The sequence below is a fragment of the Aethina tumida genome, chromosome 1, assembly GCF_024364675.1.
Source record: "Aethina tumida isolate Nest 87 chromosome 1, icAetTumi1.1, whole genome shotgun sequence".
Taxonomy (NCBI): domain Eukaryota; kingdom Metazoa; phylum Arthropoda; class Insecta; order Coleoptera; family Nitidulidae; genus Aethina; species Aethina tumida.
Genome location: NC_065435.1, coordinates 78,333,714 through 78,350,852, shown reverse-complemented (window position 1 = coordinate 78,350,852; position 17,139 = coordinate 78,333,714). Strand labels below are relative to the sequence as shown.

The 17,139-nt window shown below is 35.1% G+C and overlaps 1 protein-coding gene and 1 long non-coding RNA gene across 5 annotated transcripts in view; one reads left to right on the top strand and one right to left on the bottom strand.

The window, feature by feature from the left end:
• Window positions 1–872: 872 nt before the first annotated feature.
• On the top strand, window positions 873–1,301 carry LOC126266540 (uncharacterized). Its single transcript, XR_007548860.1, has 3 exons — window positions 873–1,005; window positions 1,069–1,172; window positions 1,228–1,301. It is a non-coding gene; the product is annotated as an uncharacterized LOC126266540 (long non-coding RNA).
• Window positions 1,302–3,301: 2,000 nt separating this feature from the next.
• The window catches only part of LOC109609012 (voltage-dependent T-type calcium channel subunit alpha-1H-like), a 90,713-nt gene continuing 76,875 nt past the window's right edge, over window positions 3,302–17,139 (bottom strand). For 3 of the 4 annotated variants that reach the window (XM_049961477.1, XM_049961481.1, XM_049961490.1), the window contains 18 exons: window positions 16,771–17,118; window positions 16,542–16,721; window positions 15,044–15,855; window positions 14,784–14,993; window positions 11,898–12,057; window positions 11,405–11,695; window positions 11,185–11,349; window positions 9,845–10,030; window positions 8,940–9,290; window positions 8,519–8,671; window positions 7,923–8,239; window positions 7,412–7,604; window positions 6,826–7,359; window positions 6,578–6,770; window positions 5,959–6,525; window positions 5,677–5,909; window positions 4,996–5,619; window positions 3,302–4,940 (listed from right to left, as the gene is read on the bottom strand). In XM_049961477.1, the coding sequence (XP_049817434.1) occupies window positions 4,758–4,940; window positions 4,996–5,619; window positions 5,677–5,909; window positions 5,959–6,525; window positions 6,578–6,770; window positions 6,826–7,359; window positions 7,412–7,604; window positions 7,923–8,239; window positions 8,519–8,671; window positions 8,940–9,290; window positions 9,845–10,030; window positions 11,185–11,349; window positions 11,405–11,695; window positions 11,898–12,057; window positions 14,784–14,993; window positions 15,044–15,855; window positions 16,542–16,721; window positions 16,771–17,118 (5,700 nt within the window). In that variant the 3' untranslated portion in view covers window positions 3,302–4,757. The remainder of the gene's footprint in view (window positions 4,941–4,995; window positions 5,620–5,676; window positions 5,910–5,958; window positions 6,526–6,577; window positions 6,771–6,825; window positions 7,360–7,411; window positions 7,605–7,922; window positions 8,240–8,518; window positions 8,672–8,939; window positions 9,291–9,844; window positions 10,031–11,184; window positions 11,350–11,404; window positions 11,696–11,897; window positions 12,058–14,783; window positions 14,994–15,043; window positions 15,856–16,541; window positions 16,722–16,770; window positions 17,119–17,139) is intronic. The other variant, XM_049961487.1, reaches the window with a different exon arrangement.

Below are 17,139 nucleotides of genomic sequence, written 5' to 3'. Positions count from 1 at the left end.
TAGAACGTATTAAAAATAAATGTATTTATACTTATACGTAATATTCTTTATTGTATTGGATTGTATATTGTATACTTACCTGTTTTAACTCATAATATTATACTAATTATTCTATATTCATACTAATGCTCTTAACACTAAAATTTTTGTAATCTGAACAACTGAGAAAGTTGCCCTCGAACTTACGAAAAAGATATATTAAATACATTGAATGAAGATTTGAGTGTTAAAAGTATAGTATTAGTATGTCGGACGGTTCATGTGAAACGCAAGTAGTACTATGGTTGCATACATATAGTACTTGGGTGAGATTGTATTGCTGGTTAAGTGATACAGAAATGAGAATGCTGGTTAAGCAATGGTTTTCATGTACATAGATAAACTTTAGTGTTAAGTTCGAAAATATCGTAGATGTAAGCCGAGTGAACTGTTACTGTATGAACTTAATTTGACAGTTTATTTTATAGACTACATGATTAAAAAAATAAATTCATAAAAATATGTGCTTAATTCAGTGGTATAGTTAGATTTGCTGTAAACAATTTGCTAGCATGATTTCTTCAATTTATAATTTCATTTTCAAAAATACAATACGTATGCTTGATTGTGAGCGAGATACTTATGGACATCAATTTCTTTCTCCTAAATAAGTTGGGATACGTAGATATATCTGAGATTTACGAACAATTAGGACCGTTCTTGTGTCGAAACTTACTAGGTTTCCATGCGATCACTGAATGTGATTATAACCCTCCTTTTTTAAAAGAGGTAAACAAAGGCCATTTGATGTATTGAAAAAACAAAGAGTATTATTAGATTCGGCAACATAGAGTTATTTAATAATGTAGAGCAAGATGTATTCAACACAATTCAAAAGTTTATTTTGTGATATTTACAACATGGCCGGAATAATTGATGTACATACACTGTTTCTGACGTAAATGAAGACTTCAACTGGAAAAATTTTGACGCAAGCAGCAAAACTGAACTTCTGCAACAATTCCGGTGAGCAAATTACATCGGTAGCATCTGGAATAATACTAACATGATACAGCTGCATATTTTCAGCTCGGAAAATAATGGATGGAGGTTGGAAGACAATCAGTATCAATTCAACTGGTTTGGTGGAGAACAGTTGCCTGCTTTCAGTGAATCCCTTGAAAATGAATCAGGTATTTTATTTTAAATTATTGCTATAGAGTTAATTATTTTATTTGTTTTTTACAGAGGAGGAAACACTGAAAACTGATGATGATGATCGCCAATCGCGTCGGAATCAGTGCTAAGGAAGGTACTGGAACTGAGTGTGATAGTGGAGGAGTCGTCATTTTATCATTTAATTTGTATACATTTATTCCTTGTAGAAAATTACTACTGCAATAAATATTTGTACACACAAAATTCATAGTGCATAACAATCATTTAACAATGGTGGTGGTGATGATGGTGTGGAGGTGGTGGCGGTCCATGGTGGTAGTGATGATGATGATGAGGTGGTGGTGGTGGAGGCCCATGGTGTTGATGTGGTGGTGGTGGTGGTCCATGGTGGTGGTGATGGTGATGCTGAGGTGGTGGTGGTCCGTGATGAGGATGGACGATCGCGTGTACAATATCACCTATAATGCTGTGATGACCGTGATGAGGCGGTCCGTGGTGGTGGTTGTGGCCGTGATGATCGTGGTGTCCATGATGGTGTGGCATGTTAAGAACTAAAAAACGAAATCAATTTGTGTATAATGATAAATAAATTTAATAATACTTACGTGTAAATATAGCTGTGGAATCTGTTCGCAAATGATGGAATTATGCCAAACCTTTATATATTTATTACATACACAATGATTGTTACAGATAGTCATATAGTCAATCAATGACTAATATGTTTTAAGAGGAATATTATTTTCATCAAGGTATTACGTATTATTGTATTACGAATTGTTGTTTTGATCAAGCCAATCTAGCAATATGATAAAGTTTAAACAATTTAGTATCTGTTTAATATAAAAATTTTATGTTAATAAGATCTTTTTGTTCATCTTTGTCATATTTTTACTTAGAAAACAAATAAATTAGGAGAATTTATTATTACTATTAATGTTTTTCTAAAAATATTATCTATTGCTAGAACTAACAATTAATCACGTCTATAGTCCAATACAAATAGATTAGATAATCTGATATAATTGGGTATAAAATCAGTTTCGTTAAAACGCAGTACTCATAGACAAGATATCTAAATATGAGCCACCATCCGCCCCATGGTCCACCTCACCATCATGGTCCTCCACCACCAGGAGGTATTATCGGTGCTATTATTCATAATATAGTGGATCCACATCATGGACCCCCATCACCGCATCATCATGGACCCCCACCACCGCATCATCATGGACCCCCACCACCGCATCATCATGGACCTCCACCACCACATCATCATGGACCTCCACCACCACATCATGGGCCCCCGCATCATCATGGACCTCCACCACCACATCATGATCCACCGCATCATGGACCTCCACATCATCATCATTAAAATTTTAGAAATACAACGAAACTTTCTTCTCTAACCGCTTGGAAATAAAAATCATTATATATAATTTAATTGTGCAAATAATCCTTTTAGACAGCTTTACTTAATTATAAATAGATAAACAAAACAAAATATTTATTGGAAGATAAAATAAATAAATTACTAAAAATAAGTACTTATTATTTCCAATAAATTATTTATAGCAGCAATAAATAACGAGAATAAAAATAAATAATCTATTTAATATAAGTATTATTTTTAGTCCCATTTTGGACCACCACCAATTGGTTTTATTGTCCATCATCGAAACATGATGGCAGAAAACCGCCTTTTTAAGCAACTGAATCATCATACAGTACGGAAAATGCCACATCCGACTAAATTTTGTAAGAGATACGTGCATGACAAAAAGAGTAAAATATTGCCCGGTAGTATGAGTTCCTATGAGAGACAATTTTTCTTTTGTTTACTAAAGGGAATTGATGTTTCATCTCAATACGCAAGTAGTCGGGTCCAAGTTGTATATTTCCCCTTTAATTCACAACATTTTAATTTGCTTATTCTGAATCTCCACACTACACATATTACCCACAAACACATATTTATCCACCATAACATTGATCTCTACATCAAGGACCTCAAGAGTGAAGACCTTAAATAGTGAAGGAATAAATACCATATATCGTATTTCATTTCTAAATGAAAATGAGGTGTTAAATATTTCTGAAGAAAATTCTTATTTAAACATAAATAAAATAAAACACTACATATTTTTAACATTGATTTTACTGTAATTCTCTTTCTCTTAACATTACAATACTACGTACATTTTGTACAGTTCAATTTTTGTATTTACCTTTTAAAATTCTTACTAATTGAATCACCATTGTATTTAAATAGAAAAAGAAGATGCAATTCTGCTATAGACAGATAAAGGCACAGGTATAGAAAGAAGTAACCTAAAAAGCACCTATACGTACTAAATTCGTTGAAACATTCGGATAGAGTCAATCGAAAACTTAACATATTTTAACAAATCAGCTAAAAATATTTAGAAAGGTGCCAAATTTATCCAGACGTTTATTTATGTTCGGATAAAGTTTCCAAATATTTGCACCTTTTAACAAAATAAACATTACAATCTAATCTAAAAAGAGGGACGAAAATATCACAGTTTCAAATTCTTACAAAGCAATTTTTACAAGGACAGTAAAAATTGGTTTGGCATGGTTTTATAATTTAGGAAAACACAGAAGAAGATTCTTTGTACAAGGTGATTTATATCACTGGGTATTATTAATTGATTTACTCGATTATCTTTGTAACTACTACAAATATTAGTTGATATGAGTCACCCTGTAATTGACTGAACAAGCTAAGATATTCTATTTTACGTAATGTATTTTCCCAGATGTGGAAAAGCGAAAAAGGCGGAGTAGAGATTGTCATATTAGTTGTTTCCCACGTTTAAACATTTTATTGACTTTGAAGAGCTAACAACGACCTTGGCCTACTGTTTTTGCTTTTTTGATTTTCCTAATGATCAATCACATTTTATTAACTCATTTATTTAACTACTCAACATTTTTAGAAAAGATAAATTTGAAGATTCTAGTTTTTTTTTAGTCAGTGTAATTTACACTACATTTTATTATCCATCTAATAGTTACGATATTTTTCACAGATTTAATTTATTGTTTAGTAATTCCTCATTAGTCGCCTAAAATATTAAATTTTAAACAAGCTTTATACATCAGTTTTATGTATAAACTCGCTTTGAAAATATTAAACTAGATAAAATATTTAATATCAATAATAAAAATGCCAGTACAAGACTAGAACTATTAAAAAAACACATATATGAAAGTTTTTTTGGAAAAAATTCACAACCACATATGAAAACAAAGCAGAACAAACAAATAACATACACTTTTGTTTGTTTGATTTTTTCCTGTAGTTAGACACATTTTTCTAGACAATTCCTATAATACAATGTACAAAATCCTAAAACACCGACTAAAGATATGTAAAAATAAATACTAATAGGAAGATATATACAAATATAACTATATACATGTATAAAAATAGGTAAACTACCAAATCGCTTAAAAGATGTCAGATTTGCAACCAAAATATATTACTGCACACCGAAAGTTATCGTTCCGAGCCCGACATCTTTTCTGCGACGACCTAAAGATTTCAACAATGCTAATTTCTCTACATCTTAACCTTTTTCGTCTCGAGCCTCCTTATCTACCAAATTTTCCTCACTACTGTTATTGACATCGAAAATATCAAACTGATTAATCTCCTTCATGTTCTCGTCCATTTTCCTCCGTTCTGTTATTATCCTCTGCACGCTCTCCTGGCTATCGTGCTTTGGTATCTTCAAATTTGGCTCCGGCACCTAAAAAACTCGATAGCACCAAAATCCGGATATGTAGATATGGTACTCTACTCACCGTTAGAGTGTTGGTGGACTGTAAAAACGGCGTCTCTTCAGTCACATCCATTGATAACTGCTTGTGGAAAAGATGTTTGGTACTGCCGTACAATTTACTGACCGGTTTCTGTTCATGAGGGACGAAAAGTCTATTCGTGTCCGTTGTTTCGTTAGTGCGCTTTACTTTGTCTTCGATTTTGGGTAGTTTGAGCAAATTATCTGTATTGACGGTGATGATCTCGTCCAAGTTGGTTTGTTGCTGCCTCAGATTTTTTTCTGGCAGCCGAATCTCTTGAATGCTGTAAATATCCGATGTACTCTCATCGATATTTTTTATGTCATCTAAATTCGCCATCATTATGGGTTGATGACTGTGTAAAGTTTGCCTTCTGGTTTTCGACGGTTGCCTCTCCAAAGATACATTCGTACCCGGAGGATTGTACGTGAAGTTGGATGGTAGAGATAGCACTTTAGTTAATGGTTTTTGTTGACGTTGACACTCCTGATCTAGTTGCAATGCCAAACACAATTCTCTGCGTTCTCCCATCTCCACCTTCTCCTGGAACTCTCTTTCCAACTGTATATCCATATCCAGTTCATCCTCTAGGTGTTTGTGTGACTCCTCCAAGTGCTTCATCAATACCTAAAAAAGGAACATTTGTCAGATATTAGATTCGTTTAAGCGTTAACAGAAGCTTACGGCAACTACAACGTTGACTAGGACAAACTGCGCCATAAGAACGAAAATAACAAAAAAAATTGGAGCAATGATTGGTGATATGCAACAGTTTTTGACACAGTCGCTTTTGTCGTCACATTTCTCGTCGTGCAATGTGTCCTTCATGATCCCGTTCCAGTTGTCACCGGTTGCTACACGGAACAAGGTCAGAAAGGCCATTCCGAAGTTTTCGAAGTGTGCATGCTCGCCAAGACCTACAATAAATTAATAGAATATATTTAAATAATAATAATTTATATGTACCTTGACATAGATTGTAAGTACAGTCGAGTCGACCAAACAATTCAACACCGAGAGCGGCAAATATGAAAAATAAGAGAAAGAATAGCAAGCCCAAATTTCCGACCTGCGGAAGTGCCTGCATTACTGTATCCAACAAAGCTCGAATGCCTTTGGCCATTTTCAATAGCTTTAAAACTCTAGCGATGCGCATCACACGCATCACTCTCAGTACTGTAGGGTTGATGGGTATAATATTGGATTTTAGCTCCTCCAAAACGATTCCGACTACGGATAAGACCACAATGAAAACATCAAGTACATTCCATTTGTCTTTGACGTAGAGTTTCAGGCCTAAAGCCACAAGTTTCATGATTCCCTCAAGGATAAAGACGGCGGTGAAGAAGTAATTGAATATCTTTAACGCGTATTCCATTGGTATGGGCATATTGTACTTCTCTGTCGCCATTGTGATTACATTCAAGCCTATAACCATAGCTATTGCCAAGTCGAAGTACTTAGAGGTAACTATTTTGTGGATAAACAATCTTCTTGGACCATAGTTGATGTAGTATGGAGGTTCGTTCATTTCTAAAACAAATAAATTGAAAATGTCAAATTGTAAAATGATTGTAATAGGTACTTCTTCGGCGTTTTTCTAATTGAAGAGCTCGTTTGGCGGCCCTCCTAATTCGCTCTTCTTTTTCTTGTTCTTCCCTGCATCTGTGGAAATTTTCAACTACGACTCCAACGAACATATTCAAAACAAAGAATCCAACCAAAAGAATAAAGGAAATAAAATAAAGAAGTCTCCACTCAGAATAATTAACAATAGGCTAAAAAATATCAAATCTTAATTAATCAGATAACTAATCAAATATAATTATTTACCTGTTGATTGATGCCAACAGCATCTAATCCATTGTACATAATGTTAACCCATCCATCTCTAGAACTGAGAACGAACAGTGACATAAGAGCTTGTCCTAAATCGTCGAAATTGTATTTTTGATTTTCCCAAACTAATTTAGGTGATTGCCTATCGCATTCTTCTTTTGTGTGAATGTGAGTTACATTATCCCCAACACATCTGTAGAAAGTTCCCTTAAAGAGTTGAACTCCTAAAATACCGAAAATGATGAAAAACGTGCAGCAAATGAGTACAATGTTGCCGATTGGTCTGAGGGAAGACAGTAAGGTTTGTACGACCAGTTTTAAACCAGGAGCTCTGTTAATTACCCTTAGCGGCCTAAGGGAGCGCAATAATCGAAATACCCTTAATATGCCAAAAATTCTCGAACTGGTGTCCGTGATTAGGAACATAATTATGTCAATTATGGAAATGATGACTAAAGAACCGTCCATTATGTTCCAACCTGAGGTAAAGTACGCGTTCGGTCCATAACACATTCCTGTTGCCACGACCTGAAATATTAATAAATAATATGTGAAATTATAAGGTATTTGTGTGGTCTACTTTAATGAACATTTCCGTGGCGAAAACGACGGTGAATATATAGTTGGTGGTTTTCAGGAAGAGTTTCTCAGTACTTTCTGGAGGAATGTTCGGTCGTTCCATGGCCAATGTTATACAATTCATTGCGATAAACAAGAGGACTACATTGTCGAACCATTTTTGTGCTACCAACCACTGACACCGTTTTCTGAGTCTGAAACAATAATTGGATAATCGCATGGAAAACATTACGAGAATAGTTTATGTGAAAAAGGATTTAAAAGTTTTCGGGAAACTTTGCCTAATATGTGAATATTGGTGGTTAAGTAATATAAAAATTTTTCTAGTTAAGAAAGTTTTCCCGAGCTTCGTATGAAAATGGATTTCAATGCGGTTTTCAAACTGCGTTTCAAGTTCAAGTAACTATTTATTCATGATAAAATATACATTACAAAATTAAATTGTTAAATTAGAGTCTAGTTTCTATTATTAATGTTGAAAGGGTTTAATTTAAAAAAGATCAAAGGTCTACCTGTTATTAGGAGAGAACAAATACATGGAATAATCCTCTTTTTCCTTAAAACAACCGGTAGGTTCGGCCATCATTACCAACCGATTTAAAAGACTCAATCTTGGTCTTAAAATTTGGCTAGCCACACACTCTTCCATATTAATTCTAGGCAGAGCTCTTTCAGTTTTATCATTTAAACTATTGATGGTTTTGAGCTCTATTAAACTGTTCTTTCTTGATAAAGTTGGACTGGCACGTTGGGCGTTGATTTTAGACTGGAGTATTGGCTGTTTTGTCAAAGAATTATGCCTGGTTAAAGCCGGAGTTGGTGCGTTTGCCTAGAATGTAAACCAATGGAATTCTGATCTAAAGGATTAGCAGGCCAAGAGAAAAAGCCTCCATTTCTTTAAAAATTTATTTAATTTTTTGAGAATTAGAAGGCTTTTGTCTCATCGTTAATAGAAGTTTGTTAATGTTAAAGAATGACTAGCAGTGGTTTCCTTGCACCAGTAAAACATCGTTGAGAATAAAAATTGTTAGTTCAAGTTTTTGCTGGTACAATAAATAGGGAAACACTGGGATGAAAAAAGGGTGGAAGTAATTGATGTAAAAATTACTTGTGACACAGCCGAACTGCACGTGTTCGATCTACATCTAATGGAATTTTGCGGACTGAGTCCTTTAGCGCTTTTGTTATTCGGCATGTCCTTTTGCGTATCGTTCTGAATGCGGATAGCAGATTGCAACAGGGACGTGTTTCGTAAACTAGCCTGCGAACAAAACACCAAAGGGATGCGTACACAAAAATGACGAAAAAATTAATAAAATAAACAGAAGAGCACTAAAGCCAATACACCTAATTCTGTAAGCAAATGATGATGACGTTGAGTAAGTCTATAATAAAAATAACGTATCCATGAAATGGTCCTAGCTATCTTCAATGTACTCGTGAATTTGCAAACCTTTCGGACAGTAAATTACTGGTTAATCACTAGTACATATTATCACAAACATCAGTTTCTTCCTTTAAATACTTACGTGCCTTGGAACGTCTCCTCCGTTACACTGGGAATGATCCCTTCCGTTATTCAAAGGCGCAGCTTCCGAATCTGATCCTGTTCTCTTATTACGTCTTAAACTTGACTTTTTCGACAACTTCCACGAACACTTCCTCTGAACCTTGTCGTGGTTTTTATCGGAGTTGTTTTTGGGTGGCATTGGAGTTTTTTCCGAAAACGAAACTGTGTTCCAACCGATTTTTTCGTTGTGGATGACTATTTTTCCTGATAGTGTTGGCGGTGGTTCATCCGAAGGGGTGCGCTCGAATTTTGAATTACGAAATGTTAACGGTGGTGGGGATAACGTTGGTGGTTTTAAAAGACTTAAACTCTGAAATATTTTAAAAATCAAATTTACTGAACGATTTATTTGCTGGGAAAATTTATAATTTGAAATGCACTGTTTGACATTCATTTGATTTTCCTTGAAAGGTCGGATTTCGAATTAATTATCCCATTTGTTCGGGCACAAAAACGTCATTGATATTAAGTGGGTGCAAATAATTTATTCATAGCGGGATGTAATTAAAAGCCTTAATAATTTAAGCGATCATTTAAACTCGGTCTTAGCCCGATTGAAATAATAATAGAACTGACAGAATAATTTTCGTTTCGTTTTATTAAATCTTGATAAAATGTCCGACGATAAATTCCAACTTTGGGGACGTTGAGAATGTTTGTTATTAGAATGGATTTTCCGCTGCATTTTCTACTATCAATTTTTATCACAAATCAAGAAAATAATCGCACTGTGCCACTTTGAGAAATACTCGAACAAAGAATAGATAAAAATGTCTCCAGTGGAAAATCCATCCTTTTGTTGTGAAAACTACATTCCTGATAAAAGCAAGTCTTTGACGTGTTTACAATTTTTGAATCCCTGACCTTTTCAGATGTTTTCTGTGTTGAATCGGTGCTGGATTGCGGCCCTCCATGACTACTCTCACTGATTGACGGACAATCATTGCCTACAGTTGTTACGCTGTACCTAAATTCCAAAATATCATCCAGAGTAGTGCTTGGAGAGTCTTGAGGAGTCGCTGCGGTGTGCGTAATAATCGGCGGCGAAGACTGAAATAAAAAAGATTCATAATTAATCTTTGGTTAATTTTTAGGGAAGAAGAAGAGCTTATTGACATTGACAAGCAAATGAGTGAACTGTGGCAAAACTATTTCGATCAGGAGAACCTAATCTCCACTCCCAGAGGTACCTTCCACATTTACATCAAGGGAGACTCCAGCCCCGTTGTTCTGTGTCTTCATGGAGCTGGATCTAATGGACTTTCGTGGGCTTTGATGACCAAACATCTACACAATGCATTGGAATGTAAAATTATCGCTTTAGATTTGCGAGGACATGGACAGACAACCACTAATAACGAGCATGATCTCTCTTTGAGAACTTTAGCTGAAGACGTGGTTGAAGTCAGCAAACATCTGCCTTTAGAACAAGATGGATCTTTTATAATTCTCGGTTATAATTTAGGAGGTTCTGTAGGTATTGAGGCTGCTAATTACATAAAAAATCTTGAAGGATTGTGGCTTGTTGATACATTAGAAGGCAGATCTGAAGACAAACTTGAATCTTTTCTGAACGAAAGACCTACGCACTTCAGAAACATACACCACGCGATTCAGTGGTACTTCAGCAAAAGTTTACATCAAAATCTGGAAGTGGCCAAATTGATAATCACGGGACAAATAATCAACGTATTTACTGGAAAATTGGCTATTCACGACAACGAAAGTGATCCAGTCAAAGCTGGAACTTCGAGTAAATCCATAAGTCCACCTCAAAAAACTTATTCCACTTCAGAGCACACGGATTCGAAGTACACTTGGCGAACAGACTTAAACAGAAGTAGACATTTCTGGTCACAATGGTTTACCGGTTTGCACAACAGATTTTTAATGGTCGTTGCTCCCAAAATATTAATTATTCCGCATACGAAGACCTTAGATACTGTTCTTTCTATAGGGCAAAGACAAGGGAAGTTCTTGCTTAAAGAACTACCGAAATCTATCCAATACAATGTTTTACATGAAGATCGGCCAGGTGATGTAGCGGATATGATAGTGCAACATCTTTTGGAACATCGAATGGCAGTGAAAAGATTAAAACTTCAACAAGGGGATGATAATCGAGAAGGGATATTGGAATAATGATATTGTTATTATCAAAATTGTAGTATAATCAACAATCTGTTATATAGAAAAACTGTTACCTGTCTTTGGGGTTGTTTGGACAGTGATTCCTTCTGAATATTGCACTTGGGTTCATTAACATAGCACTCATTTCTATTGTGACAATCACAATTTGCGATAGACTGTCCGTTCATATCCTTAACTTTTCGAAGTTCTTCGGCGGATCTCCAGTGATTCTTGGTCTCCTGCCGACGCAACATTTTGTCAGGATCAAAATTCAAATGTTTGAAATTAAAGTACCTGGAGGCAGCTTCCACTGGAACTAGATATCGATCTAGAGCTATCGTCGGTGCTACTGCCGGAGCTCGCTTCCAGGATTCGAGACATCTTCCTCCGGACCAGCTCCCTTTGTTCACGTTCGCGTCGCTCGTTGCGCTCAGAGCTGAACCCTTCCACCAAGATAGCGACCAAGAGATTAAAGAGGACGTAGTTGCCGAAAGTCATGAGCGCGACGAAGTAGAGTGCAGCCCATGGAGATGTTTTCGCCATTCCGTTCGACAGAACGATATTCCAATCTTCTTGGGTCAAAATCTAAAATGTTCAGGTGAATAGTTTCTTTTGAGTTGTTACTAAGGGTTTCAATCAACATTTATTTAGTCACACCAACGTCTGCATTTCACGTCTGCAGAGACGTGGATGTGCGCCAAGAACTGTTACGAACAAACTACAGTTCTTTGCGTTACCCCAACAAACAACAAGAACAAAAAGAAAATTCATTTAAATGTCATCTCACTTGAAAGACGGTGACGGTGGCCCAGAGGATGTTGTTGAAGTGTTTCCTGTCGCACTGACACTTCGGATCGGTCAGATATTGGCAACCACAGTTCCGGACGACGCCCTTCTCGTCTTTGTATGTACAAAACTTACCGCCAAACAGGTACATGCCCAGGATGCTGCGTTAAACAAACGGGAACACGGGAGCAGAGCGTTAGAATGTTAGTTTTGCGAATCGAGCCCGGTAAAAACCGGTACATGTGAAATTTAATTACGACGGTACTGTGTAGCAGATTTTTTTGTGCGGTAACTATTGAAAATGTTCTTTGATTTAAATGTATTTTATGTAATTATTAAAAAAAAAAACATTTTCAATATTATTATTAATAAAGTTCCGTCAATCTCATCTAACGTTCGTAGTGATTTTGTGCGAATACTAAAAGTTTGAACAAGATTATCGCATAATATTAAGGTTTAAAGGTTACACTTCTATGTATAATAAAATGTAAAATGAATGAAATAGAATAATACTATACATTTGGGCATTTGTAGATTTTTGTGTGATATTTTTATTCATATCAAAAATATCATTAATAAAATTAATATCATAACTATTGTGTTTTTATTTTACAATAGATTTATAGATAGAACATACGACAATTTTGTTTTCTATGGTAATTAAAATTTATCAATTGCTTTTTCGTCAAAATTATTCATTTATATTACTGATTAAATTTAATCCTTTTCAGTTTCACCTATTTTAATTCTAAGATACTTCTTATTCATTAAGATAACACAATTGTTGTTGTGTATTTAAAATTTTATAATGTATAAATGGTTTTATGTTTTAAAAATAATAACCCTACGATGTTACTACTAGTTATACATAATCTAGACTACTACTTGTTATTTCAACTAAACAATCCTACATCTATAATGTCGTGTATTTTCAAAAATATCTAACAATAGCCTACAATACAGTTACCAAAACTAAACAAAAACTGAACCTTTTTTCAACTCTAAACAATCTGAAAAACGATTATTTTACAGATTATTTAGGTGGATGTTGGTTTGTTCTTGATTCGTTTTCTAATCGTTCGGTGTCATGGTATTGCTGAGTAAACACCACAAACAAATTGCAGGGGTGACAAATTGATAAGAAAAATAAACGGTAACAAAAGCAAACGATATTAATAAACAAGCAGAAAAAGTGAGGAAATTCAGTGTGAGAGTGTTAATGGAAATAGTGCATGACAAATATCAAATGTCCTACCAGTTAAACAATAAATAGCACCGTGCTTTCCTCCCCAAATATTCTCATATCATATTTTACATAAAAACACTGGTGCTATATATAATTTAAAGAACCATGCAATAGTGAGAAAATCGTGAAGAAAAACCTACCTTAATTAATCGCAGATTAAAGAAATATATATATATATATATATATATATACATATATATATATATATATATATATATATATATATATATATATATATATATATATATATATATTAAGCTCGATAACTTACTCAGGAAAAATTACTGCATTGATTTAAATCGATTGTCACCAGAGCAGTAATTTTTTATTGGGACACTGTGCCACCATTTTGTCCAATAAATATCAATAATAGTAATAATAATAATAAACAGAAACAATCAAAATACCTGAAAGACAGTGACCAGTGCCCAAAGAAGCGAGTCGAAATTTTTTCGATCTCTGTCCTCGGCATTAAGGAGCGCGCAGCAGCTGGCGTTCTTTATTACAAGTATTTCCTTATCGCAAAATTTGCATCCGAATATATTCATACCCAGTATACTAGAACATCCCAAAAATCAACGTTACCATGTTTCGAAAAACAAACCGGTTTTCGTTTTTGCAAAATGGACAAATAGTCCAGAGGTATCAAACAAATGTTACCACATAACAAATTATATATAATGAAGTAATGAACGGACTATTTTTGTGAACAAATTAAAATAAAAACGAATAAACAAGGTAAAAAAATAAATTAATATCAAAAACAATATACATATACATACATTTGAAAGTGAATAATTTATTATTAAAATGATTTATATTTTAAAAATCACATAACAAATTAATTATGATCTGTATCAGTAATAATCAGAAAGGTATCACTTGTTGGAAACCTCAAATAGCTGAAATAACCCTTTTCCAAACAAAAACAATCCTACTTATTACTCAAGAATTATTACAGCCTTTAATAAAACTACGAATTAACAAAGTTCACTTTACTGAAATGGTTATGATTCTTTTAAATCAAAGTGCTACTGTTAATCAATCATCAAGTTAGTACTGTGATATTTGGAATGTTTATGAGATGTAATATCGTGATATTGTATTTGGAAAATATTTACAAAAGTTGGAGAATATTTATTGTGTTGGCCTTCACAAAAAATTTACAAAAAACGTGATGGACAACACAAATAAAATTGCTTATGTACAAGTTGTTTATTTGTGGTTTTAAAATGTGCTGTCTATGATGCGTTTCATAAGTGCATAAGTATAAATATAAGAGAAAATAGAATAGAGTGTATGATAGGTATAATAGTGATGTTGAGTATATAGAGAATCTAACATCAATTTAAAATAAATAAAAAAAACTAAATCTGTTCTATATAAAACTTATTTACACAAACTGGTTGTCAGAATCAATTGCCACCCCTTACAAAACTGAAAAATTCCCAAATGAACTTTCAACTAAAGCGTTCGTTAACTTATGTACAACTGCGCTCATCAGCATCAATCCAACACGAAATGCTGACCAGACCAATAAATAATATTATATTGTGAAGTGTATAATGAAGTATTTTCTGTAATTTCAAGTTTAGTCAAGGGTTAAACAAAAACCATATTAAAAACAAAGTAAAAACTCACCTAAATATGAAGATGAAAAGTATGAGAAGAGAGAAGAAGACCGCTACGTTGTCCATCGTTCGAAGCATGACGAATAATTGACGCCTCAAATTCGGCAGAAAACGCACCAGTTTCAGGATTCTCAGCAAGCGAAACGTTCGCAGCACTGACAATCCTGAATCGTTGTGCATTTCGTCGTCGTACGTGTACTTTTGGAATATCTCGACCGCGCTGCAACGTTATTTTTACACAATTATTATTTCGCACATGTTTAAGTTTACCTTAGCACGACGATCACTCCATCGAACACGTTGAACCCGTTGGAAATATATCCAAAAGGCCCATCGGCAACAATTTTCAGCACCATTTCGATGCCAAAGATCACCGAGAAGATGATATTGGTGATCTCAACGCTTTGAGTCAGCCAATCAGGCTGCTGGTGATGTTCGATTCCCATGGACATCGTATTAATTAAAATCGCCAACAAAATACCCTGCTGAAAATACTTGTGATCTACCAGATGCTTCACGTGCCTTCTGACGAACTTGATCACGTTAACTGTCCTTTTAACGATCAAGCAAGACACCACGTACAATTTCGAACGTTTCTCCGTCTTATAGTCGCCGTTCCATAAATCCTGACAGCACGAAAACTCGTCCTCCAGGACTTGTTGCATATAGATCTCCTCACCTTGTTCCCGGTTGTACAGGGAGTTCAAGATGGTGTCTATAGCAATAGGTCCGGTGGGAAGAGTCGCGTTAATAGCACCTAATGCCAATAACTGCTGACAGGTCAGTGGGGTGTGATTTGGGATCTTGTTACAATCTTCTTCTATCTTCGCTTTTGCCCTCAATATCTCCTGTTCATTGGGTACCGGTGAGTTGACCCATATGTTTCCGTCTCCAGCCTGGGTCGTTTTTTCGCTCGAGCAAACATTCTTCTTGTCGATGTTGTTCATGTTGTTAGTCAGGATATTGGAGGATGAGCCGGACGGTGCATCGTTCTCGCCATGCAGCACCACAACGCTGCTGAACATCACCGAAGGACGACGATTGTTTGGCACTGACGGTGGGGATAGGACATTCGTTGGACTCTGTATATAAAATGTTGTAATTTAGTCGAAATTTCCAATTAACTTCACATTAGCATCGTATTAAAGTTATAACACGCGAACACGTTCCCATACACACACACAAGTTTCGAGTAGTTTTCGCTGAATATTAAAGAGGCTCTCAGCTTTACGATGAAGTTATTACGGCTCCTGTTTCCTGATAATCTTAATATACGGTGCGCCTGACACTAATTAATTACCTTCAGAACAATTAAACATATGCTAAATTGCGTGAGCTTCACACCACTCCATTAAGCTCTTAAAATAGAGAACGTTGGAAAATTAAGATGCTAACTAAATAACGAACAACAAACTTGGGTTTTACTATCAAAAGAGAAAAGTTTCATTTACCTACAATAGAATTAATTCATATTTACTATGTAAGAAATATTTCTATCAGATAAAGATGTATAACACAATTTTTTACATATTCCAGATAAGATATGATAAATTCCAACATAAGGCGAGGATAATACGTTAGCTATGTGAAAGGCCAAAAGGAAAATCTCACATAATTCACCGTGCACTTTTATATGTACATCCCGATTTACTCTTGACACAGAAAACCCGCGATATGCACGTTCCAAGATTGAAAACCCGTTCTATTTTCGCGACGAATTGTAGAACTAATCTTAAGTTAGGAGAAATAAATAAAATAGGGGACTTACATCGTTATTGTTCGTCGCTATGTCCTGATTGGAGATCGACGGTACTCTTAAGAGGCTCGGTCTTTTGGAGACGGTGGTTAATTCGACATCTTCCGTGGTCTTACTCTGTTGTGGACTTTCGCTGATGCATATAGAGTCGGTCCTGGATACTGGCCTTGTGCTTGGCAAACTCGATGGCTGCTAAATCAAATGAATTAGTGCGAAATAAAATAATTTAAATTGATCTTACATTTTGTCTGAATCTAGGACAATTTTGATGATGTTTGCGATGTACGTTAAGTCTTATAGTCTCCCCTCTAGCAATTTTCTTCTCTCGCTGTTGCTCCCTGCTCACCCTATACAACCGGATTTTCTTCAGTACTTTTCTCCTGCTCTTCCTCCACAAATGAGCAATATATTTGACAATTTCTGCGTAACAACTAGTAGGTTCACTGTTGTTCGTTGAAGAAGCCAGAGTGCTACTACTCTGGAATCTGGCTCTTTCCAACCGCATCCTTTCCATTTCTCGTTTCTTCGTTTCGCTAAATTGTGTTGCTATTACGACCAGGCAGAGGTTTATCATGAAGAACGAACCAATCTGTAAACGATTATTAGTACA